The sequence below is a fragment of the Geotrypetes seraphini genome, chromosome 6 (genome assembly GCF_902459505.1).
Source record: "Geotrypetes seraphini chromosome 6, aGeoSer1.1, whole genome shotgun sequence".
In the NCBI taxonomy this organism is placed as follows: Eukaryota; Metazoa; Chordata; class Amphibia; order Gymnophiona; family Dermophiidae; genus Geotrypetes; species Geotrypetes seraphini.
Window position 1 is genome coordinate 192,313,401 of NC_047089.1, and position 27,477 is coordinate 192,340,877.

At 45.7% G+C, this 27,477-nt stretch overlaps 1 protein-coding gene across 1 annotated transcript in view; it reads left to right on the forward strand.

Moving 5' to 3' along the window:
• The window catches only part of LOC117362934 (disintegrin and metalloproteinase domain-containing protein 9-like), a 379,468-nt gene that overhangs the window by 75,960 nt on the left and 276,031 nt on the right, over positions 1-27,477 (forward strand). Inside the window, exon 6 of the mRNA XM_033950024.1 lies at positions 14,865-14,941. Within this exon, the coding sequence (XP_033805915.1) occupies positions 14,865-14,941 (77 nt within the window). The remainder of the gene's footprint in view (positions 1-14,864; positions 14,942-27,477) is intronic.

Genomic DNA, 27,477 nt, shown 5'->3' on the forward strand with positions numbered 1-27,477 from the left:
GAAAAGACTCTCCACATTAATCTCCTAGAGCTCCGGGCAATTTGCATTGTCCTTCACTCCTTCCAGGATTGCCTCCAGAATCAAATAGTCCTTATTCACACATGCAATTAAGTCACCAAAACAAAAAGGAGGCACAGGTTTTCACCTACTCTGCCAGGAAATTATACAAATACATTGGCAATTGCTCGCAACATCTTCCTCAAAGCAGTTTACCTAGCGGGAAAACAACATTTTGGCAGACAAGTTAAGCAGACTCCTTCAACCTCACAAATGGTTGCTTAATATTCCCCTTTTGTAATGGATATTCTTCTCACCACAACAACAAACTTTCGCTCTTGTATTCCAGATTCTACCCTTCTGATTGTCTGGAGTCAGATGCCTTTCTCTTTGGCTGGCAAAGCAAATTTCTCTATGCGTTCCTTCCATTTCCACTAGTCAGGAAAGCTCTAATCAAACTTTAGTCAACAACAAGCCACTGTGATTCTCATACTGCCTTGGTGGCTACGTCAATCATAGTTTCCTTTCCTTTTGCAATTCACTTTACGAAAACCTAACACACCTCAGGTGCTTCCAACATTGCTCACACAGAATAAAGGCTCTCTTCTTCCCAATCTACTCTTATTAACATTCACAGCATGGTAAATCCCAGAGAGTAAATGCTTTCGCACTATCTTTACCAGTGTCGCCTATTATAGAAGCTTGCAGAAAATCTTCTTCAAAGTGATGCTGCTGTTTCAAGTGGACTCGCTTTCACTGTCTTGTGTAATCTCCACTTGCTAGATCCAATCACTTGTTCCATACCATCAGTTCTGGAATATGAGTTCTTGTTCATCTTTGCAATTCTGATCTCAAGACTACTTCAATGCAAGTTAATCTCAGTGCTATTAGTGTTTTACATTCACAATTGGATGAGAAACCACTATCTGTACATGCCTTGATTTCCAAATTGATGATGAGTCTCTATCATACCAAGCTTCCTCAAAAGTCTCCTACCATTTCCTGGGACCTTAACTTTCTGCTATCTATCCTGATGAAGTTTCCTTTTGAACCTCTTTCGGCATCTTATGTAGAAAGTGGTCTTCCTCATGCCTGCACTAATGCTGCCCAATTCACTTTGGTGAATCAATTTGAAATGATTCATTTTTCTAAAAAAAATCAAACGCGCCGATTCAGTGAGTCCTGATATATCTCCAGGTCTCCTAATGCAGTAGCAGCAATGGCAGTGGCACTGATGATGCAGCAGAGATAAGCCTTGGTGGGCCAGGCCAGAAACAGTCTGTTCACTGTGCTGCCTTTGCCTGCCAGCTTCCACCACTACTGCTGCTGCTGCTTTGGGAGGTCTGGAGGTATATCAGATCTCACGGGGGATTGGTGGGGAGCTGCTGCACAGGAGGATGGGAAGGAGAGAGGGATGGAATGCTGCTGAACAGGGGGATATTCACTCTACTTAGGAAAGCTGCTACTTAGGGGATGGAGAGAGGGATGGAAAACTGCTGCACATGGTGGGAGAGAGGAAGAATTGTTGGACATGGAGTGGAGAAGAGGAAGGGAGAGATGGAATAGAGGTGAGAAGGGGTGAGGGAGAAATCTTGCATATGGTGAAGGGGAGGGAGACATGCTTGGAGAAAAGAAAGGGTGAAATGTTGGACTTAAGGTAGAGAACAGGGAAAGATGGTGCATGAGGAGAGAGAAATAAATGTTGCACATGATAGAGGAGGGGAGGAAGGGAGAGATGCCGCATGGAAGGGAATAGAGAGGTTTGACTCAGGGCACAAGGCAGGGAGAGAAAGAGATGGTAGACAATGGGAAAGAACAGTTGGATATGGCAGTGGAAGGGAAAGTACAGAGATGGAAGATGGATGGTGAGCACGGAGAAAGAAGAAAATGTCAAATGGGCAGGAGACTTTGGTGAGCGAGTTAACAGAAGACAAACAGAAACCAGAGCCTGGGACCAACATGATTTGAATAATAAAATGACCAGACAACAAAAGGTAGAAAAAATAATTTTATTTTCTATTTTGTGATTGCAATATGTCAGATATGAAATATGTCAGATATTGTGTATCCTGCCAGAGCTGGTGTTAGGTCCTAGCTCATGCTCGCTGTCTAACAGAGAGAAGAAAAGTCTTTTTTTTAAATTTTGTTTATACCATAGTGCCAGTGTGGTGTTGGAGCGGGCAAAGGGGGGTGGGGTGGGTAAAAAAGCTACAAAATAAACTCAACAAGACATTTGAAAAAGATGCCTGATCGGGCGTAAAAAGTGAATTGAATCAAAAATATTAATTCAGTAGGCCAAATTGAATCGAAAAAATTTTCCCTGAATTGGACACACATGCAAGTCGGTGACTTCAAGCACTTGTGGAGGTTGGAGCTACAGCCTCAGCACTCTGGGGTTGTGGGTTCAAACCCTGTGCTGCTCCTTGTGATCCTGGGCAAGTCACTCAGTCCTCCATAGCCTCAGGTACATTAGATAGATTGTGAGCCCACCAGGACTGATAGGGAAAATACCTGATTGTAAAACCGCTTAGATAATCTTGATAGGCGGTATATAAAAACCTAATAAACTTAGAAACTTGATCTTAGACCCTTTGTACCCATCCCAAGCTCCTCCCGAAAATTGTCTCTGAATTTCATCTCAACCAGTCCATAGTTCCCCTGTCTTCTGAAGACCGCATTCTCACCCTGGTGATGCAGCTTTACATACATTGGACTGCAAACGAGCACTGGCTTACTACTCGAATCACACCAAGTCTCACAGAACTACCACTCAACTCTTTCTGTTGTTAAGTCCTAACAGACTTGGAGCGCCTGTCACCAAGAGAGCCATCTGAATAAGGCTGGAGGACTATCTTCTTTGCATATGCTCGTAAAGCAGCCCATGTTCATTCTACACCTATTGAGGACATCTGTAAAGCAGCTACCTGGTCCTCAATTCATATCTTCACTTCCTATTATTGTTTGGAGAATCATTCCAGATAGGATAGTTGGTTTGGCAAGCAGTTCTACAAAATTTGTTCTCTACCTAAATGCAATCTTATCCTCCAACCCTTTCAGTTTCACAAGGTAAAAATTACCAGTAACCCTCTTCCTAGAAGCATGACCCTGGCAGCTTGGCAGTCCCAGATGTGAGAATATGATGCCAACTATTCCTTGGAGAAAGCAAAGTTACTCACCTGTAGCAGGTGTTCTCCGAGGACAGCAGGCATACATTCTTACAACCCTCCTACCTCCCCTAGTTGGCTTCTTAGCTATCTTACTGAACTGAAAGTCCTTTGAGCCGCCATCAGATGGGAAGACACCAGTTTGCCTTATCCCAGGACAAGCAGGCAGCATATTCTCACATGTGGGTGACATCGGCCACAGAGCCCCGATACGGACTTGCTTGAAGAACTTTTAGAAAGTTTGCGACTGCTGCACCACACATGTGTGAGTGCCTTCCTGCCCGATGTAGGGTGTGCATCTCCTCAGTTCTAGTTTATCTGCGGGGCTGAGAAGCCCTTGTTTCAAGGCTCTACGCGAGAATTAGTTCACTTTGCCTTCTCATTGCCGCAGCTTGTGTTCATTTTTTTTCTTACCAGGTCGCTGTGCTGCATGTTTTCTTCGCGTTAAAAAAAAGACTTATTTTCTTCGTGTTAATGGCGGGGCCTGTTCCATGGTCTCAGCCTGCGGGCTTCGATTTAGCCGTGGCAGTTTTTCACTCCATGTCCCAGCCAGTCACAGGGTTCAAGAAGTGTAGCCAGTGTCAGTGTGCGATCTCCATCACTGACCCATACAAGTGGTATATACAGTGTCTGGGACCAGACCACCATTTGGAGTCGAGCGCCCGCTGTGCTACACTTTAAAACAGGGCTCTGAAGAGGGGTCATGTCCAACTTGAGAAAATTTTCGGGGCCATGGATTTGACTCCAGACAAGCCCTCGACCTCGTTAAAGTTTTCCTCGTTGGCGAAGGCCTCGACTTCGCTTAAGCCTTCCTTGCTGGGGAAGTCTTGTCCTCGGGGAAACCTTCCAAGGCATAGACATCACCAGAGGGGCCATTGTCCTCCATGTCTTCAGTTCCAGGTGAGCTAGTTAAGAAGTCACCAGTCCTTCAAATGGAGTCTCAGGCCATTCAGGCAGCGAGTTTAGTCATGCTGGTCAATTTGAGACTTCCAACAAAGCGTGCCTCCAAGTTGAGGGAACCCTCTTCCTCGTTGTCTTCCTCCTCGGAGTGCACTGCCACACCAATTGTACCAGCTCCATTGGTTTCGATACCTGATTTCCAGGATTTGCTGGAAGCTATCCTGCATAAGGAGTTTGGTAACATGCTTGTCAAGTTAACTCTGACCTCGACACTGCTACCTGCAGTCCAGCCTGAGCACTCTGTAGAATTGCAAGGAGTGCCTCAAGTCCAGCCTGAACACTCTGTACAAAGAGCTAAGTCCTTGAGAGTGTCTCGACCTTGATCTTCAGCTTCGAGTCATACCTCACACCATCAATCCAGGCCGTCTTCCTGCACCTCCATCAAAGCCAATACCTTCTTCGAGGCAAGTCTTGAGGTCACCTCGACCTCCATCAAAGAGGCAGGATCCAGCTTCTTCAGCACCTCGTTCTCTGAGGCTTCACCAGGATCCCTATTCCAGCTCTTCAAGGCACAGATCATCCTCATACCAGCATATGTCGAGGCATTCTTCGAGACCCAGGTCTTCATCTCGAACAACAGGTTTCCAGGCCTCGTTCACTAATTCCTAGAGGCGCTTTGAGACCACTGTCCCTTTTATCGGGGCATTCTACTACAGAACCTCGTTATCAGCTGGCACATGGCTCTCGCCAGTCAAGTCCTTCTTCTCTGAGGCTCAGCTTGAGGCACTTGGCTTCCGAGCCTGTTACTACCTCTTCAACTAGCTCTGCTAAAAGGAAATGCTTCCCCTGTTCATTCCAGGAGTGGATATTCTTCTGTGTCTTTATCTCTGGATTCGGACCTCCATTTCAGTATTCAAGAGAGGCTACATCTTCTTTCTCTGCAGTACAGGGTACTTGTTCTCCTTTGCCTCAGGAGGAACATCCATCTTCTAAACCTGTGTCCTTTACCAAGTTCCTTTGTCAGATGAGTAAAGATCTTAATATTGCATTAGAGTCTGATTCTAAATACACTAAGGAATATTTGGAGGAACTGGAAATGCTTCATCCTCCTAGGGATTCTCTCAGATTATCCATGAATGGCATCCTTCGTCAGACTTTTAAAAGAAATCTGGATACACCATATTCTATTCTTGCAGTGCCAGCAAAACTGGAATCTCGTTACAAGATGGTGCATTGTAAAGGGTTTGAAAAGTCCCAAATGTCTTACCAATCTCTTTTGGTTGAATCTTCCTTGAAAAGGGCCAACCCTTCTAAAGTTTATGCAACAGTCCCCCCCCCCCCCAGGTCGAGAGGGAAGTACCATGGACAAATTTGGTTGTCGTATATATCAAAATTGCATGATGATGAATCGAATTTTGAATTATAACTTTGTGTTCACATCCTATCTAAAGCATTGGGTCAAGGCCATGCATACTTTTTTACAGTATTTACTAAAACATCATCTGCCTGAGTTTCAGCACATGCACCATACTTTAGGCCAACTACGCATGCATATGGTTCAAGCTGCATATGATGCTTTTGAAATGTCTTCACGAGTCTCTGCGTTCTCTGTGTCCATGCGGCGTCTGCTTGGTTACGCGCTATGGACATTGACCCAAACCTGCAAAATCGACTGGCTACTATTCCATGTCAGGGGAATGAGCTGGTTGATTCCATTGAAGCAGCTACAAAGCGATTATCTGAGCATGAGAAATCATGTGCATCTATAATTAGACCAAAGCCTAAACCCTCTGCTGCTAAGGGTTATAAACCTTCTTCCTCTTACCAGAGGCGTTACCCTCAAAAGTCAGCACCTTACTCGAGACCACCTCCTAAGAAACAACTGCAACAACAACGTCAGCGAAAACCTCAAACTCCTGCTGCGGGCAAGCCCGCTCAGCCTTTTTGACCATCTAACACAGAGCATAACTTCAATCTTTCTGCCTCTGTCTTCCCCTCTTCCCATCAGAGGTCGTCTCCATCATTTTTATCAACGATGGAAATTGATCACATCCGACTTCTGGGTGCTTTCAATTATCAGAGAAGATTACTCTCTTCAATTTCTTCAGATTCCACCAGATCACCCTCCAAGAGTGTCCTTCCAATTCCCTGCAGACTCCCCCTTCTTCTCCAGGAAGTACAAGCTCTGCTAGCTCTCATAGTAACATAGTAGATGACAGCAGATAAAGACCCGAATGGTCCATCTAGTCTGCCCAACCTGATTCAATCTAAAAATTTGTTTGTTTTCTTCTTCTTCTTTGCTATTTCTGGGAAAGAATCCAAAGCTTTGCCCGGTACTGTTCTTAGGTTCCAAGTACTGAAGTCTCTGTCAAAGCTCACTCCAGTCCATCTACACCCTTCCAGCCATTGAAGCCCTCCCCAGCCCATCCTTTACCAAACAGCCATATACAGACACAGACCGTGCAAGTCTGCCTAGTACTGGCCTTAGTTCTTCAATATTTATTATTTTCTGATTCTAGATCCTGTGTTCATCCCACGCTTTCTCAACGCCAAAGAGCCAGTTTCTCGGGAACAGCAGAGCACAAGGTTTTATTCCCGTTACTTCCTTGTTCCGAAGAAGATGGGGTGTCTTCGACCAATATTGGATCTCAGAGCTCTCAACAAATTTCTCGTCAAAGAAAAGTTTTGGATGCTGTCCCTGGCATCCTTGTATCCCCTTCTGGATTGCAACAATTAGTTATGCTCTCTGGATCACAAGGAGGCTTACACTCACATACCCATTCATCCAGCCTCTCACAAATTCCTCAGATTTCAGATGGGAAATCATCATTACCAATACAAAGTGCTACCTTTTGGCTTGGCAACATTTCCCAGAGTTTTCACCAAGTGCCTGGTAGTGGTGGCATAAGCTTTGCAAAGTCATGGTCTCCAGGTTTTCCCGTATCTGAACGACTGACTTATCAAAGATCCAACATCTCAGGGGGTTACTGTAGCAACTCAACAGACTTATTTGATTCCTGCAATGTTTGGGATTCAAAATCAACTTTCCCAAATCTCAACTACAGCCCTCTCAGACACTGCAGCTCATTGGAGCTGTACTGGACACTGTACGACTCGGAGCATTCCTCCCCCAGCAACGTCAGGAGGCTCTCATACAACTGTCCTCAGGTGTCTACCCTCATTTCACTCTTGACGAGACACATGATGGTTCTCCTAGGTCACATGGTCTCTACAGTTCACGTGACTCTTTTTGACAGACTTCACCTCAGAATTCCTCAGTGGTCCCTGGCTTCTCAGTGGGCACAGGCTTTCGACCCACTCTCTCTCAGCACATTACAATGACTCCTTCTTTGGCAATCTCTTCACTGGTAGATGCTTTCTTCCAATCTTTCCAGAGGGTTGTTGTTTCAAACGCCCCCCTCACCAGAGGATTCTCACAACAGATTCCTCGACCTACGCTTGGGGGGGCCCATCTCGATGGTCTCCATACTCAGGATCATTGGTCCACCACAGACCGTCAACATCACAGCAGTCTGTTGGAACTCAGAGCGATTTTCAATGCTCTCAAAGCTTTTCAGCATCTTCACGATCAAGTAGTGCTCATTCGTACAGACAATCAAGTAGCTGTGTACTACGTCAACAAGCAGGGAGGAACAGGATCTCTTCCCCTTTGGGAAGAAGCTCAGAAGGTTTGGAGTTGGGCAGTTCTTCACAATACTTTTCTAAAAGCTGTCTACATTCAGGGAGCGGTCAACTCACTGGTGGACAGATGAGTCATTTTCTGCAACCTCACGAATGGACATTCAATTCTCCGTCTCCATCACATTTTTTATTAGTGGGGGACTCCCCAGATAGATCTGTTTGTGTCTCCCCATAACAACAAACTGCCTCAGTTTTGCTCCAGAATCTACTCTCCTCATTGCCTGGAGGCAGATGCTTTTCTCCTGGAATGGATGAACAAATTCCTATATGCGTTTCCTCCATTCCCTCTCATTCTCAAAACACTCATAAAACTCAGCAGCAGGGAGCCAATATTTCTACCAGTTTTTCCGTCTCTGCTGATGCAGAGTCACGGTTCTCTCTTTCATCCTAACCTGCAGTCTCTACATCTGACAGCTTGGTGCCTCCCAACGTAACTTCCAACCTACAGTTTTCTCAGTCTGTCAAGGACATTTTAGATGCTTCCAGAAAACCTACCACCAGGCAATGCCTCAAATCAACCTCCATTAGAGTCCATCTCAGTACAATTGCTGCTTTTCATCAGCCCCTAGAAGGGGCTGTGGTTTCCAGGTTTATGAAAGGACTTTTCAATGTCAAACCACCTCTCAAACCACTTCCAGTGGTTTGGGATCTCAATGTGGTTCTTGCTAAATTGATGAAAACTCCATTTGAAGCCTCCATTTGAACCAAAGTATATGGCTCATCTGAAGTATCTCACTTGGAAAGTGATCTTCCTTATCTCTCTCATGTCTGCTTGCAGAGTCGGTGAGCTATAAGTTTTAGTATTGGATCCACTTTTCACAGTTTTCCATCTCAACAAGTTGGTACTCCACACTCATTCAAAATTCTTACCAAAAGTTCATACACAATTTCATCTCAGTCAATCCATTGTACTTCCAGTGTTTTTTTCCAAAGCCTCATTCTCACCCTGGAGAAACAGCTCTTCATACTCTGGACTGCAAGCGTGCTTTGGCTTTCTACTTGCAAAGGACTAAGCCGCATAGATCTTCTCCTCAACTTTTTGTCTCCTTTGAGCCAAACAAGTTTGGACATCCAGTTTCCAAGAGAACAATCTCCAATTGGTTGGCTGCTTGCATCTCGTTCTGCTATGCTCAGGCTGGACTGCATCTAGAGCAGGGATCTCAAAGTCCCTCCTTGAGGGCCGCAATCCAGTCGGGTTTTCAGGATTTCCCCAATGAATATGCATTGAAAGCAGTGCATGCACATAGATCTCATGCATATTCATTGGGGAAATTCTGAAAACCCGACTGGATTGAGGACCTCAAGGAGGGACTTTGAGACCCCTGATCTAGAGGGTCGTCACAGCCCATAAAGTTAGAGCCATGGCGGCTTCTGTAGCTTTCCTTACATCTACTCCTATTGAGGAAATATGCAAGGCTGCCACTTGGTCCTCGGGTCATACATTCACCTCTCATTATTGTCTGGATTTCTGGTCTAGATGGGATGGCCACTTTGGCCTGGCAGTATTACAAAATTTATTCTCCTGAATCACCAACACTCCCACCATCCCATTCTGGTTAGCTTGGAGGTCACCCACATGTGAGAATATGCTGACTGCTTGTCTTGGGACAAAGCATAGAAACATAGAGTATGACTGCAGAAAAGGGCCGGCGGCCCAACAAGTCTGCCCACTCCAGAACCCTCCCTCCCGCAAGTCTGCCCATTTAATCAATACGAACCCTCCTCCCTGGGGTATCCATCTTTTGGGCATAACTCTGTGGTGCCCCCACCTGTTTGTCCCACAGGATAACACCTGTTGCGGTAAGTAACTGTGCTTTATGGGTGGTCCTAAAGGTTTAAAGTAAACTTTTTGACTGTCCATGCCGTGTTCCTGGGATGTCGTCACCCAGATGTGAGAATATATGCCTGCTGTCCTCATAAAACACCTCCTAAAGGTGTGAGTAACTTTGCTATATAGCTATAGTATAAGACTAAGAGACCGCTGCTTTGCTTTGAGTGGGAAAGCACCCATGCATGCATGGTACAGCGAAACTAGAATTTTCTACATTAATTAGCTAGCTAGCACTATGCCAGGCTCTGTCAGATGACCTCACCCAGCTGTGAGACTATTTGGCCTGCTGTCCTTGGAGAATACATGCTACAGGATAAGTAACTTTATATCAATAATAATATCAATGTGATTGAAAATCGGGGAGTGTGGAGAAAAGAATAAGCACCAAATGGTGTTGGAGAAAGAGGAAGGCATTTATATCTAGGTGGATGTTGTCTTCAAGCCTTCATAAGAGGAATTAGTATGTAAAGAATCTTTCAAAATAAGACTATGGAGAACTGATTAAGATTAGTCGTTGTATTCTGAACAATCTTAAATGTGTATACAAGGTCCTCAGTCTTAAGAACTCTGCCCAGGAACCCCTGTTTAGGCAAGTTGTAAATTCTCATTTACCCAAACGAGTAATAAGTTGTCAAACATCCCAGGACCCTTCAGTTTATAGGTGAAAAATGCACATTAATAAGTGCAAAATCAAAAAGTGAAGTCTCCGTAGACTCAAATAGCATCTAATCAATGTATGTTCAATTCAAAAGTTCAGACAGAATAAGCATAGAGCAGTGAAAAAAATCAATATCCAAAGTTAGTAAATCCACTGTACTTAACTTGGTTCAAACGTGCCTTACAATATTTGCTCAACAGAGCTCTGTTTCGGAGGGGACTCCTTCTTCGGGAGCGGGTGCACTGTTCAACGTATCCGATTTCAGACAGTTCAATTCTGGTCTCCTTATCTCAAGAAAAGGTTCAAAGAAGAGCGACCAAGATGATAAAGGGGATGGAACTCCTCTCGTATGAGGAAAGACTAAAATGGTTAGGGCTCTTCAGCTTGGAAAAGAGACTGCTGAGGGGTGATATGATTGACATCTACAAAATCCTGAGTGGAGTAAAATGAGTACAAGTGGATTGATTTTTCACTCCATCAAAAATTACAAAGATTAGGGGACACTCAATGAAGTTACAGGGAAATACTTTTAAAACCAATAGGAGGAAATTTTTTTTTTCACTCGGAGAATAGTTAAGCTCTGGAACGCGTTACCAGAGGGGTTATGGTAAGAGGGGATAGGGTAGCTGGTTTTAAGAAAGTTCTGGACAAGTTCATGGAGGAAAAGTCCATAGTCTGTTATTGAGAAAGACATAGGGGAGCCACTGGTTGCTCTGTATCGGTAGCATGGAATATTGCTACTCCTTGGGTTTTGGCCTGGTACTAGTGACCTGGATTGGCCACCGTGAGAACGAGGTACTGGGCTTGATGGACCATTGGTCTGACCCAGTAAGGCTATTCTTATGTTCTATCCACATTTAAGATTGTTCAGAATAAGAGAACAACCAATCTTATTCATTTCTCCGTAGTCTCTTATTTTGAAAGATTTTTTCCAGACTATATTATCTTTCTGTCTTGGGTTTGTTTGGTACAAGACAAAGGAATTAAACGGAGATCTGGCCATACTGTAGATATCCAAAAATTTGGAATTAAGGAGGAGGTTGTGAGAAGAACACTACCCACAAGATGAGTGAGACTTTAAGTAAGTAATGCAATTAAAATTTATTGACTTTTTGGGCAATAAGGGAGCCCAAGCTGCAGAAAAATTGGTAAGATAGACACACCTGGCATAGTATATTTATTGAATATATAGTAAGTACAATCTTTAGTTACCCCTCCTGCCTGTCTACTCATTGGATAGAGCAGTACAGTTCAAATCCTTTCACACCTACTTCCTGTCTCTCCACCCCTAATTACTTTCTCCCATTCCCCTTATTCTCTAGACCCCTGACCATATTTACGGATGCTCATATTTGGCCACTGTTTTCTCCTTTCACATGCTCGCCCCCTCAAGTGACATGCTTATGGTTAGTTCTGCTGACACCTCTGATACAATGTTCACTTGACTGTAGACATTGTATTCAGTGTCCCAGGAATGCCCCCCCCCTCCTCTCCTTACTCAGCAAATGCTTGTTACTTGTATGTGCACACAGAGTTTGACAAATTCCTTCTGGAATTTTACCAGTATTCCATTTAGTTTTTCATTACCACTTTATTAATTTATTCTGTATAATGTTATCTCTTCAGGGTATTAATTATATGACTCTCTGCCTTATTAGAATAATATGTATTAGTAATATCTTTTGCTTTATGGTTCTCTGTTATTTAACCACACCTGATTAGATGTATTATATGTACCTTATATACTCGAATATAAACCGAGATTTTTGGGTCCAAAAATGTGGTTCTTGGTTTATATTCAAGTCTTTAACTGAGTGGTATAGATAACCAATATTCAACAAATGTCAGTAATCCACTCACCTGAAACGGTCAGTATTCAATAAACTGTTAACCATTCTTATTCAACTACTTATTTAGTCATATTTTTGAGCATATTAGTTTATGCAGGAAAAGGCCTCAAAGTTAGGGAGTACTACGCTTATGCTAGCGTAGATGTAATCAGTATACATACTCCATCCTGCAATCACTGGCCAAAAACCTGCTTAGTACATTTTTACTGATTGTATTTTTACTTATAATCTTTTTATCCTTTTTTTCTTTTTCTTTTAAACTATAACTTGTGACTAATTCATTCCACAGTGAACATCTGAATAAAAACCATTTCACAGTTTGAAAAAAACTAACAGAAATTTACTTATCTTTAGTCTTTTTAATTCTTTCGTAAATTTCATATACTCTGTGCTGTCTCAGACTAATGGGACCAGAATCCGGAGCTTTCCTCCGCTCTTGGAGCTAGAACCTGAGCCAACACGGCCGGCATTTCACGGACCGTTAGTTTTGTCCACTGCTTCAGGACCAATTTCAGGGCACAGAGGTATCTACAAATTAAAATCGGTATAATAACTTATCAGAAGGACGTATTTTATTTAAAAAAAAAAAAAAAAAAAGCAGTAGCTAATTTATACCAGCAAGTGTACTTACTGCTTCTTAGTGTTCTGTCAGATTTTCAAACACTGGCAAGATGGCGCCAGCACATGATTTATACATCCTCAAACCTACGCCATCAATTACCCCACTCCCTCAAGCCACCACCTCACCACCGGCACAGCTGTCCTCCTGTTCACCGCTAAGCTCCTGCATCACTCTCCTGCATGCAGGCTGACCCCACCCCCTATGCCACTATCCTCAACATGGCGTAGCCAGCTGACATCTGTATACCTACTAGTGCTGCTACCACCGATATGCTGACCCGGCAACTGCCCGAAGCAACTGATCTCCATGCACAGGCCCACCCTCAAGAACCACTGACCTCCATACACTCCTAGTGCCACCATAGATCCAATCGCTGACCTTCCAACATGCATGGGACCAGCCACCTCCAGAGCTGCTAACCCATTCCACTCCCCGGAACTGCTGACATCCATTCTCCCCCCCCCCCCTACTCCACCCCACCCACTTTAATCGCTGACCTCCATGCACGGAGCCACCGACCACTTTGCTCGCCCTCCCGGAGCTGCCGACATCCATATACAAACCACCGGCGATCCACTCCATGCTGAGCCAGTGTGGGGCCTTGAGCATCTGCACATGCCCAAAGGGGTGGGAGCCGGCAGACCCTGAACATGCAGAGACGCTCAAGGCTCCCACTAGCCCAGCACAGAGCGGATCGCCAACAGTCTGTGCAAGGAACCAACGGCTCTGGGGGGCGAGCCCAGCAGTCATTGGCTCTGTGCATGGTCCTTATTCAATGCACATATGTTTTTTAAGTCCAGTTTATCCAGTCTGATTATTAATTACTTTTTATTCCATTTTACCGTTCTGGTTATTATTTACTTTCTATAAATATGAGTGTTGCTTTTTTTAATATGATTATGATTGTTTTAATAAATAATGGTTGTTAAGTCTATTTTATTATGCATAGTTTTTATATTTGCTTTCACATTTTTTTAGATTTGCTCAAACATTTTTCTCACTCCTCATATTTTTAGTTTATTTCTATTGATGTTTGCTTTGAGACCTTTACAAAGTAGGGTATGCTGGATTCATTGTCCCCATTTGCATTTCTATGCACTTGCAATTCTTTATCCTTGCCCACAATTCACTGTCTTTACATTTTGGTGTGGGAAGAGTACACTATTACCACCACAATTCATATACATGCACCACACTTATTTGTATGTCCTTTTGTTGTTCTTTATGCACATTATATCACTTATGGTTGTCATCCATCACTCACATTTTATTGTTTATCCTTTGTAACATATCTGTCATAATAGCCAATATATTTTATTTGTTTAAATTGATGTTATTGTAAACGTTGTATGATTTTACACTAATAAAAATATTTGTGTTAAAAAACTTATGGCAAAGATGTCTAGTCTTGTAGACTTGCTCACCAGGATCACCCAAGTTTCTAATCTAGGTTTATATTCGAGTCAACCATTTTTTTCCTCCCTTTTGGGGGGAAAATGTGTTCCCTCTAAGCTGAGCAGGTGTCCTCCAGCTGTATTGCTACCACTAGGGGGTGGAATATTTTCAGTCGCTAAGGACAGGTATGTTCCCTGGAGTCCTGCAGAACTTGCCTGTCCCTCACAATTGAAAAATGTGACAGTAAAACAGCACCCTCTATTGGTGAGACTGTGGGTGGAGGACTCCTGCTCAGCTTAGAGGGAACAGTGCGAATGATCACTCTCGACTTATATTCGAGTATATACGGTAAGTGTTCACACTTTTGTATTATTTCTGCAACAATTAACACCATTAGAAAATATTAGTATTTTCATTTCTCACAGTTTGATGCAGAATTTACTAAAGTCTTAGAACTTTTCCAAATTTTATACATGTGGACAACTGTGCAATTTCTATCCTATATTCCTAATGTCATATTTTTAAATAAAATATTGTACATCGCAGGATGGGAACTGAATTACAGTACATATCCTTTCACTTATCCTTTTTGCTCTAGGATTTTCTTTTGCTGCTGTTAAAAGGTCTTTATTGGCTTCTCTTGCCACTGAATAATTCAAATGTCATACTTAAAATTAAAATAGAAAAATAAGAAAACAATTTGAAATAAAGCCACAAGTGATAATTACTATGGAATATTTTTCAGAATGATTGCTATTATCAAGGTTATGTGGAAGGAATCAAACATTCAATCGTGGCACTCAGTACCTGCTCTGGCCTTAGGTATGGCAATTTTCTCACATCTAATGTCTGGTTGTATGCTGCACTAATTCTGTAATTAAGAGATTTAATAGGTAAGATATTAAAGCATCTTTTACTAAAAATTAGCTCGACTTATTTTATTCCTGTGGATCTTGCTGCAAATAATATATCTTAATCTTTAGTAAGAATCATTGGGGCCCTCTTACCAAAATGCAATAAAAATGGCTTAAATACCGTATTTTTCACTCCATAAGATGCACCTCACCATAAGACACACCTCAGATTTAGAGGAGGAAAACAAGAAAAAACATTCTGAACCAAATTGTGCACCCAGCCTCCCTCACTTCCTGCTAGGCTCTGCACCCAGCCCCACTCCTTGCCAGGCTCTGTACCCTGTCCCCCCTCCCTGCTAGGCTCTGGACCCTGTCCCCCCTTCCCTGCCAGGCTCTGAACCCTACCTCCCCTTCTCTGACCTGTAACCTACCACCCCTCTCGCATCTGGTGGTCTAGTGGTATGCTGGGACAGGAGGGATCCGTCTCAGCTGACTAACAATTTTTTCCTCCTCCTTCCCCCCCCCCAGGGTACTACTTTTTAAAACATGGCCCACCTGCCCTTTTAATACACCCCCGCCCACCGGCCCTTCCTTTTAAAACACACCCTGCCCCGTAGTACCTTTTTAAACGTCCCTTAAGCCTGGTGGTCCAGTGGTGTATGTGCCGGCAGGAGCATGCTGTCTGCGCTGCTGCCTGGGCCTGCCCCGCTTTCAGAATGGCTGCATCACTGGTGATTTTGAAATCTCCTGCAACTATGAGTTCATAATTGAGCAAGGACAAAAGATGGGAAAGAATCACTGAAAAGAAAGAGTGGGAGTATACATTTGGGGCAAAGAAGACCACTGGTCGATCCTGGAGGGTACCTGCCCAAAGGACATATCGGCAGTGTTCTCCCTAGGGCCTTTCAGCCGGGCGCTCCGCCCAGCTAATTTAGATGAGCGCCCGGCTGTAATCTCAATCGCAATCCTGCTGCTGCTGCCGCCTTCTGCTCAACATTAAAAAAAAAAAACCTTCTCACCAGCTTGGATATTTACCGGGCTGACTCGGCACAGCCTGAATCGCAGGAGCCTGACTTTTTTTTTTTTTTTTTAGTTTTTAATGCCAGCAAGCAACTTGAACCCATGCTCCGGGGCTCTAACATGTGCATGCCGCTTCTCTCCGAAACCGGAAGTCACGTCCCGAGGGGGGAAGAGAAGGGAAGTCGGCATGCACACGCCCCGGAGCATGGGTTCGCTATAGGAGACAGGTCAGCTTACAATTTGCTCTTGCTTGCTTCGGGCTTTCCTCGCTGCCGGGTCCTGCCTACTTTCTGTTTCCATGAAGGCAGGACCCGGCAACGAGGAAGGCCCGAAGCAAGCAAGAGCAGCGAATTGTAAGCTTCCCTCTATTGCTGACTTATGGAAGATAGGTCAGCGATGGAAGAAAGCTTACAACTTGCCTTAGTCCAGCCCTGCACAACATGCGGCCCAAAACGGATCTCACTGCCGATATGGCTCTCACTCCGTTCTCCTTTGAAGATCAGCTCAGGAGGCAAGATTTAGCCCGAGATCAGACGAACATTAAAGGGCATTTGAAGGCATCTGAGCAGATTGAGGAGAACATGTCCTGTTTTTCCATGCCTAAAAATACCACCTTGTCTAATGTAATCTCTGATCAGATCCTTAAGAGTGATGCAACTATGTATGCTGGACAGTCTCCTCCAGTAAACAGAGCTTTAAAGCCTGCAGCCATACAGAACCAGATGGTCAAAGGGCTCCGAAGTATAGTACAGTATTGCCAAGGGATGTGTCTCACAAGTTTCTGCTGCTGACAGATGTAAACACAGCACAAGAAATAGAGACTTGTGGCATTCTATGACAAAGCAGTCTGTTGGACCAGACTACAGTACAGTGATATGGAGAATGTGGAAGAATTATTCAGTGTTCAAGATCAACATGATCTCCTCACAGAAGAAAGACGGAGAGAAAGAGAGAGGCCTGGACCAAAGGGGAAAGACAGGAGGCAGATACTGGAGAGGGGGGAGAGAAGGGAAGGAGATAGAGATGTCAGACCATGGGGTGGAGTGGGAAGGAATGAAGGAAGGAAAGGAGAAGAGAGAGATGCCAGAGCATAGGGGAGGGGTGGAGACAAAAAAATGGAGAGGGGGTGAAGCTGAAATAAATCATGTACAAAGGAGAGAAAGGGCACAGGATATAGAGTTTATTGAAGGGACATAGAAAGAGGGAAGATACCATATGGAACAGAGAGATGGCAGACACTGGATGGAAAAGGCAGAACGGGTGGACAATGGATGCAAGGGGCAGAGATAGGGTGGACAGTAGATGGAAGGGGTAGAGAGAGGGTAGAGGCTGGGTGGAAGGGGAAAAGAGAGAGGACAGATGTTGCATGGAAGGGAGCGAGGACAAATGCTGAATAGAAAGAAGAGAGTGAAGAGAAGATGACTAAAGCAGAAACGACAAAAGGTAGAAAAAAATATTTTTGTTGCTTTACGTAGAATCAAGTAGTATTGTAACTGTATTGATTAAAATTTATCAATAGGAAATGGAAATAAGGCAATTTGGGGGGGGGGGGGAATAAACCCCTTTCCTCAGGTCAGGACAGGATACCATAACAGCTGCATACTGTACTGTCTTGAAGAAAGATTTGGCCTCTGAAAGCTAATTGAAAAATGGATTACCGTATTTTCGCGGATATAACGCGCGCGTTATACGTGATTTTACGTACCGCGCATACCCCTCGCGCGTTATATGCCTGAGCGCGGTATAGAAAAGTTTTTAAACATAGTTCCCACCCCGCCCGACGCCCGATTCACCCCCCCAGCAGGACCGCTCGCACCCCCACCCCGAACGACCGCTCGCACGCGCTCCCACCCGCACCCGCATCCACGATCGGAGCAAGAGGGAGCCCAAGCCCTCTTGCCCGGCCGACTCCCCGACGTCCGATTCATCCCCCCCCCCCGGCAGGACCACTCGCACCCTCACCCCGAAGGACCGCCGACTCCCCAACAATATCGGGCCAGGAGGGAGCCCAAACCCTCCTGGCCACGGCGACCCCCTAACCCCACCCCGCACTACATTACGGGCAGGAGGGATCCCAGGCCCTCCTGCCCTCGACGCAAACCCCCTCCCCCCAACGACCGCCCCCCCCAAGAACCTCCGCCCGTCCCCCAGCCGACCCGCGACCCCCCTGGCCGACCCCCACGACACCCCCACCCGCCTTCCCCGTACCTTTGTGTAGTTGGGCCAGAAGGGAGCCCAAACCCTCCTGGCCACGGCGACCCCCTAACCCCACCCCGCACTACATTACGGGCAGGAGGGATCCCAGGCCCTCCTGCCCTCGACGCAAACCCCCCTCCCCCCCAGCCGACCCGCGACCCCCCTGGCCGACCCCCACGACCCCCCCACCCCCCTTCCCCGTACCTTTGGAAGTTGGCCGGACAGACGGGAGCCAAACCCGCCTGTCCGGCAGGCAGCCAACGAAGGAATGAGGCCGGATTGGCCCATCCGTCCTAAAGCTCCGCCTACTGGTGGGGCTTAAGGCGCGTGGGCCAATCAGAATAGGCCCTGGAGCCTTAGGTCCCACCTGGGGGCGCGGCCTGAGACACATGGTCGGGTTTGGCCCATGTGCCTCAGGCCGCGCCCCCAGGTGGGACCTAAGGCTCCAGGGCCTATTCTGATTGGCCCACGCGCCTTAGGCCCCACCAGTAGGCGGAGCTTTAGGACGGATGGGCCAATCCGGCCTCATTCCTTCGTTGGCTGCCTGCCGGACAGGCGGGTTTGGCTCCCGTCTGTCCGGCCAACTTCCAAAGGTACGGGGAAGGGGGGTGGGGGGGTCGTGGGGGTCGGCCAGGGGGGTCGCGGGTCGGCTGGGGGGGAGGGGGGTTTGCGTCGAGGGCAGGAGGGCCTGGGATCCCTCCTGCCCGTAATGTAGTGCGGGGTGGGGTTAGGGGGTCGCCGTGGCCAGGAGGGTTTGGGCTCCCTTCTGGCCCAACTACACAAAGGTACGGGGAAGGCGGGTGGGGGTGTCGTGGGGGTCGGCTAGGGGGGTCGCGGGTCGGCTGGGGGACGGGCGGAGGTTCTTGGGGGGGGCGGTCGTTGGGGGGAGGGGGTTTGCGTCGAGGGCAGGAGGGCCTGGGATCCCTCCTGCCCGTAATGTAGTGCGGGGTGAGGTTAGGGGGTCGCCGTGGCCAGGAGGGTTTGGGCTCCCTCCTGGCCCGATATTGTTGGGGAGTCGGCGGTCCTTCGGGGTGAGGGTGCGAGTGGTCCTGCCGGGGGGGGGGATGTATCGGACGTCGGGGGGGGGCATCAGGCTTTCAGGATGGGGACAGACCTTCAAGGGGGGACAGGACTTCAAGGGAGGACAGTGCACGGAAAGTCAGGGGGGGGTGAACGGAGAGTCGGGACAGCGCACGGAAAGTCAGGGCAGTGCACGGAAGTCAGGGGGGTGAACGGAGAGTCGGGACAGCGCACGGAAAGTCAGGGTGGGCGAAAGGAGAGTCGGGCAGCATGCGCGTTATATGCCTGAGCGCGGTATAGAAAAGTTTTTGTACATATCATCGTGATTTCTGCGCGCTATACCCCTGTGCGCGTTTTACAATGGTGCGCGTTATATCCGCGAAAATACGGTAGTCCAATAAAATGGTATTTTCATATTTCTCATTATTTTATTTCTATTTGTTAATTTGTAAAGTAGTGACTGTTATGTAGAAGTTTTTTTTTCAAATTTACATCTACTGTCTTTATATTTTGCACAGTATTAGGGGACATGTGTCACTATTTCTGTGGTGTTGCATTGTATGCAGAGTCTGGTTTCTTGGTTCAGTTTAACTTTTGTCTACATATTTCTATTTTTAGTTTGTGATTATTCCATATTGGGCAAGGGTGTATCTGTGTTCTGTGTGTATGAAAAAGACATGGCTTTCTGTTAGCATCGACTTCAGGATCAATTGACTGTGTAGAGGATCTGGTTTGTTTAGTTTTACAATGCGTGTGTTGATGTCCTAGTGCTCACTGCAGTGTTTAAGATGCTGCCTTTTCCTAGATGTACCCTTATTGTGTGACTCATGGATTATTACTAAAAATATCTTTTTTTATATAGAGGAGGGGGTTGTTAAAAAAAATGATTAGCACTGGCTGTCATATATACTAGGTACACCACTGGATTTAATGACCCTATTCTAACTTTACTGTTGACGTAGGTGTTGTCCCCCCCAACACACAGACACACACATTATAAAGAATTAAATTAAAGTTGTATTATCATCAAGCAGCTTTCAAATGACATTATAAGCAAATAAAAATAAAATATTTTTAATACATTGCTAATTATTACCTGCATCTTTACCTATACTGTTTTGCCCTAGCTCTTACTTTGCACTATAGCAAAATAAAAAAGAAGCAGATAAAGATCAATCACACAGGTGCCCTTCAAGGCTCAGTAACACCTCTCCATAAATTATGTGGAAGAAGTCTGGAAGTGGGGATAGCATCTATTTCATATCCTCAGTGAGACCTCAGGAAGGAACCTAGTGATCAAAACATTATTAGAGGTATTATTGTACAGCCATTTCTTGTATGACTGGATGAGCTATATTTATCTTTTTTTTTTTTTTTAGTTGTTTAAATTCATGCAGAAATAAATGGTTAGATTGAACCTAATGACTTCATTAACGCATTTTCCTTTTTTAAACCTCTATACTATTTGAACGAGGGTGAATATCTAAATTATTCACTTCTAGAATTGGATACTTCTTAAATTTAGTAAAAATATTCTGGCACAAGTGTCAAACCTTAAAAAAGGAAGTCATATCGAGCATTGGAAAATAATAATAATTAACTAATAAAAATAGTATACATTTAATTTTCCCCACTACCAAATTTCCCCGCCCCGCCCCACCCGGCTACTTTTTCATGCCACTCGGCTGGAAAAAATTTCTGGGGAGAACACTGTATCGGCCTTGAGGGTCTGTGATAATCTTATGCGTGACCGCTACCCCTGCTGTCTCGAGTTATAGGAGGAGTACGCGGCCTCCCACCACCCAATCCTGCACCAATTTTTGATGCTCACCCATGGTGCGGTGTGTCTCTTGCAAAAAGGCCAGACACCCTTTCCCGCTTCAAAAAGGACAACACCTTCTTCTGCTTAATTTGTGAATGAAGACCATCCACATTTAAGGTAATATAAGTCAGGTCAGCCATAGCCATTTGAGGTACACAGAAAAATTAACAGATAGGTACATTGCATGTATCTTTCCTAGTAGGCCTCCCAGCCAGGCCACCAGGAAAAGAGGAAAAGAAAACTCCAGTCGCTGAAGGGTCCCCCGCCCTCCCCCCACCTAAACCCCTTTCCCCCTCAAAACAATCAGCTAACCATACCCCTACTACAGTCATAACCCACCACAGATGCACACTCCCCTCCCCTCCACTTGACCCCCTCACACACCTTCCCACATATCCCCTCTCAGTCCCCCTACCCCCAACCATAATTAAAAAAAAAAAACAAGAGAATGCCCTCTCTCATCTCTTCTCCCCAGCAGAGCATATACACCAGGGATCTCAAAGTCCCTCCTTGAGGGCCACAATCCAGTCGGGTTTTCAGGATTTCCCCAATGAATATGCATTGAAAGCAGTGCATGCACATAGATCTCATGCATATTCATTGGGGAAATCCTGAAAACCTGACTGGATTGCAGCCCTCAAGGAGGGACTTTGAGACTCCTGATATACAAAGACCCACATGTTAACCAGCAATAAAGAACATCAGCTAACAACAGGAATAGAACCAAAATAGTACAAACAGAGATATAGTCCTGGCCATGTACATGAAATATAAGGGCATTTATCATGTACTGTACTGTTCTGAAAAGTCCCAAAACAGTGATGTCACAATCAGGAGATCTGACTGCTGGTTTCTGGAGCAAAGGTGAATCTCTCTCTCTTACTGGCAGAGAGGAAAATGACAGTTTAGAAGTTTGAAATCATATGCACAATGTCTCTCTTAGAAATATAACTATTTGGGGTCTCATGGGGGTGTCTTCCGCCTACAAAATATGCAGGTCTTATGCTTGCATCTTCATCTGCCTACATCTTCATGCAGATCTTATTCCTGATTCTCCTTCATTGCCTACATTTTCATGCAGGTCTTATTCCTGATTCTCCCCTGATTTGTCCTCAGCATGAATAATGGTAGCCCCACCAATGTGAACTGGAAAAATGCAAGAAAAATCACAGATTCATGAGCCACCCGACCTCCCCGCAAACACAAACCACAAAGAGGGGTCTGATGGCACACAAATGTAGCGCATAGGGTGTCCAAATAGGCACTCCCAGCTCTTCTTTGGCTCCAATGAGCATAGCAGTGGCCAAGAGCCCCAACTCCCAACTGCAGAGCCAGATGGGAAAACAGGTCACGCCAAGCAGTTGAGCAACAAAGTCAAGCAGACCCAGCTCCAACCGCCAAGTACATCATATGGCCATAAGACAAAGCTCCTGAATGGGAGCAGAGAGAGGAGATGGAGCAAAGGTAAGAAGCAACCACTCCCCACTTCACCACAATGCTCATAGGAGCCGAATTCTGTCCAAAGCAAAAGGTAGCAGAAAGGGAAGCAGCCATTAAGGAACCAGGGCACAGAGAAACACCAGGGCATCCCACTCCAAAGGGCAGAAAGACAACAGCCCCTTAGTCCTCCTCGGTACATAACTCACTGAGCCACTGCTCCTCGCAGACCCTCTGTATAGGTTTTGAGCTCAGCCAGAGTGTCGCAGAAGTGGGGCCCAGACTCCGCTTGAATACGGACCCTTGCCGGGAATAATACAGTAAAGCGGACACCTCGGTTCCGCAGTTAGGCATAGTAAGGGGCCATGGCGCGGCGACTCACGACCACCGTCGGCGAGTAATCATTAAAGAGTAGCAATTTGGCGCCTTTGTATTCCAACGTGCCAGCTTTCCGGTACAAGGCCAAGATGTGATCCTTGAGTGCTGCATTTATGTTCAAATGATTTTTATTGTTTCAACAAAAACAAGTGAACACAAGTAGTAGCATCAGTCATAAAATAACAGTACAAACATAACCCCTCTCCCCCCCCATCCCTCCCCACCCCGTGAGTCCAGAGCCATACCAAGAGCTGAGAGTCTGAGTTAATCCTAAAGATTCAAAAGTCTGCTGCGAGCATGTGGTGTAAGGTCCTGCCAGAAGCATTCCCAGGTCTGACTAAATCTCCGACCCGGTCCACGATCCAAGTCTCCCACCAGTCGCCGCTCCAGCATAGCATGAATTATCATCAGGGATCGCCATTGTGCATAGGACGGGGGATCACGGGAGAGCCAGTTAGTGAGGATAGCTTTCTCCCCATCAAAAGCACTCTGGTTATAAACGCTGACATTCCCCTAGGTTTGGGCGTGGCAATATTATAAAATCCAAATAATGCCCTCGGTTGCGGGAGCCAGCGCCTCCCCCAAAGTAATGTAGTGTATTGTCCAAGATGTCTCCAAAACTGTTGAATTTTGGGGCAGGCCCATCTCATTCTTGCCCGAAATCTAATCATGCTCATGCTTCTTTGGGTCATATGACCCAAAGAAGCATGAGCTTGATTACATTTTGGGCAAGAATGAGATGCGTAATCCCCATCCGGGCAGCTTGTTCCGGTGGGATATATAGTCTCAGAACAATTTTCAATTGCATTTCCCAGTGGGAATGTTCTTCAGCACTCGCTGAAGCTGCTGGGCCGTTAATGTACACTGCAAGTCCTCAGCCCATGCTGTCGCTAAGATGTCCAGATTGGGGCCCGATTGACAGTCCCGGATCCCCACAATGTGAAACCGTAGAGGAATCCTCTGTTGGGCGGAAAGACTAAAGAGGTCCGACAGTGCATCCCTGCTGTCCTCAGTAAGAAAAGTCACTGGTAGAGACTGAACATAATGTTGAATCTGGTAATAGGCAAATAGATCATTAGACTGTAAGTCAAATATGTGTTGTAATTCCGCAAATGTGGCCAGGCTCCCCTTCTCTGAAAACAGGTGAAAAAGATTTTGAAGACCCTGTGCACTCCACCTAGGAAAGGTGGCATTTTGCAATCCCGGCTGAAAAGCTCCATTGCCTTGTATAGGTAAATATAAGAACACCCCAGAAGACAATTTAGCAGTTTTATAAACCCACTTCCAGGTTCGCCTAGCCGGCATAAATATCGGGTAGTGGGATATCACAGGACGCATCCTTGGGTCTACCACATGTAAGAAATAGCTCACATGAAACGGAGCCAGCAAAGATAGCTCCAGTGGCGTAGCAGAAAAATCAGATGTCCCTCTAAACCAATCATTAATATGTCTCATCTGACAGGCCATGGCATACCAACGTACATTTAATAAACCATAGCCCCCCCTATCCCTGGGCAGACATATCCGAAGGAATTGCATACGGGGTCGCTTACCTCCTCAGAGGAAACGTTGTAAGTCTTTTGATAATCGTGTATTAAGGGCATAGGATAAAAGCAGAGGCAGGACCTGAAAACGATATAACCATTTGGGAAAGAGCACCATATTGAAAAGAGCTACCCAGCCCGCCACCGATAGGGGGAAGGTGGACCAGTTCTATAGGTTTTGTGAGGTGTCATGAAGCAGTGGGGTAATATTGCTGTCGTACAAAGTCTTAAGGTCTCTAGGGATCCAAACCCCCAGATAGCGAATCGAGGTCCTGGCCCATGTAAAGGGAAAGTGACCTCTCTGTTGTAATGTCACTGGGCTGGCTAAAGCCATAGATTTCTGGTAATTCAACGTAAAGCCCGAATAGAATTTAAATTCGTCAAGTGCTTGCAATAGATATGTAATAGAATGAGGGGGGTCAGTAAGCAAAAATAGTAGATCATCCACAAAGGCGAACACTTTGAGTGAGTGGTTCCCGAAGTCCACCCCCACAATGTCAGGGTCCAGAGACACAGTACGAAGAAATGGTTCTAAGTATAACAAAAATAAGAGGGGAGACAGGGGACATCCCTGTCGGGAACCTCTTTCAATAGAAATTGGGTCAGTAATAATGTCATTGACGAGCAGTCTCGCTGTAGGTATCGAATATAATGTGCGTAACGCCGAGGCGTACCAACCAGATATACCCTTATAATTCAGTACCTCAAAAAGATACGTCCAATTGACCTGGTCAAATGCCTGTGCAGCATCCAAACTAAGCAAAAGCATCGGAATGTTATGAAATTGAGTGTGAGCTAAGGATAACAGTGCTTTACGTACATTATGCACCGCTTGTCTACCCTTTACAAATCCCACCTGCGTTGATGCAATAATATTGGGGAGAAGGGTCGCTAGTCTATCAGCTAATAGTTTGGAAAGGATTTTAATATCCACATTTAACAGAGAAATTGGGCGATAGGACTCGGGAGCAGTACTGTCTTTACCAGGTTTCAAGATCAACGTAATTAAAGCCTCATTCGATGCTACAGGAAAATGGTCATCATGTATTACCTGGGAATAGTAATCTCTTAAATAGGGACCCAGCTGCCCTGATAATAGTTTATAAAATTCTGCTGTGAAACCATCCGGCCCTGGAGCAGAAAAGTTTCGTTGGTTCTGGATAGCTTTATGCAATTCTTTAGGGGTAATGGGTGCGTTAAGAAACGCGACATCTGAGTCAGAGAGCGGTAATAAACCAGAATCCACTAAATAATCCCTAATAAGGGGTTCTGCTCCCGATTCCTGGCAACCATATATCTTCTGAAAGTGGGACCGAAAAATCTGTGCAATGTGATCAGTAGTATGTTGGAGACGGCCCATTCCATCCCGCAATCCCAATACATAACGATGACCCCTAGCCTGGGAGGTCAATCGTGCCAATAACTTCCCTGCGCGATTACCATAGCGATGATAGTGATATTTTTGGTACAAGAGCATTTTCACCGTGCGCTCATGTATATAAGAGTTAAGGGTCGCTTCCACTGAGATCAAGTGTTCCCTAGAGGTTCGGGTCGGGTGTTGGGTATGGTAACGTTTGGCAAGTGCTAGGTCTTTTTCCATCCTAAGTATCCCTCGTGACAAACGGCGGTTGCGCGCTATTACATAAGCTATACAATCACCCCTGAGCACCACCTTAGCAGTGCTCCAAAATAGTGTCGGATCATTGCAATGTTGACCATTAAAGTCCAAGAATTCAGCCCACTTAGATGTTAAGTATGATTTAAAATGTTCATCAGAGAATAGATAACTCGGGAAACGCCAGCGTACGGGTCCCCCCAAGCCAAAGCCCACATTCACATCAAGCCAGATCATTGCATGGTCTGAGATCACTGCCGGGCCTATTACCGCTGCATCCACATTTAGAAATGCCCTGCTCATGGTAAGGATATAATCTATTCTAGATTGTGTGTTATGTGCCCTGGAACGATGAGTGTAATCCTTTTCCGTGGTATGGAGAATTCTCCAGGGATCAACTAAATCTAGAGTGGCACAAAGATAAGGTAGGCCTCTTGTTTGGGATGAACTTGTGCTTGAACCGGGCTGAGAACGATCACAGGTCGGGTCGAGAACCTGATTGAAATCTCCTGCTACATATACCGGTTCAGTAACTCGCTCAAGAAGCATCGTAGTCATGCCCTCAAAAAAGGAATGGTCATACGTGTGGGGTGCGTACACGTTCATAAGGTAAAAGGAATATGTGCCTACTGTCATCTGCAACAATATGTATCTGCCCTGCGGATCAGAGGCTATCACCTTTGATGTGTATGGTAAGGTCTTACTAATTAATATCGCTACCCCTGCACGCTTATGTGTAGATGAGGCCGCATGCACTGTGGCCACCCAGGACCTCTGTAATTTCTGAAGCTCCAACTCTGTCAAGCGTGTTTCCTGCAGACAGGCTATGTCCACCCTATGTCGTTTGAGTTGAGTTCGAATTTTGGTTCGTTTAATAGGTGAAGTAATGCCCGAGACGTTCCAGGACACTATTCTCAGATTGTTAGCCAGCGGGTATGAAAGGGGCAAATACAGACAGAGAATATACTATGGGTAAAATGAGTCCACCCCGGGCTCCCAGCCACATCCAGGGTAGCCACATGGCGCTCAGGGCCTGCCCGAGCGTCATCAATACAATGGACAATGCTACTGACATGGGCCCCGCTGCAGTTTCTGAACCCACACTCCCATAATCCAAAAAATTTCAACAGCTTCCACATTAGCAAAGGACTCCCTCCCCCTTGACCCCCAACCCCCCCCCCCTCCCATCCCAACCCCCCCCCCCCCCTGTTCGTTTGGTTATAGTCACAGCTATAGGGTCGCTCCAAGGCGATCTTAAAGGTGTGAAAGATCACAAAACTATGCTGCTCCGGGCCCCGAGACTCCCGTATAGTGAAAAAACATTGTGCATAACATTAGCCTATAGAAAGAAATAACATAGGGGAGCCCCCAAATACATAATATATCAGTCCCTGAAGTAGAATAATATCACACGGAAATGTAAACAAACTTGAACCATGATATCAAATAGCCGCCGAAGCAGGAGATCCCAG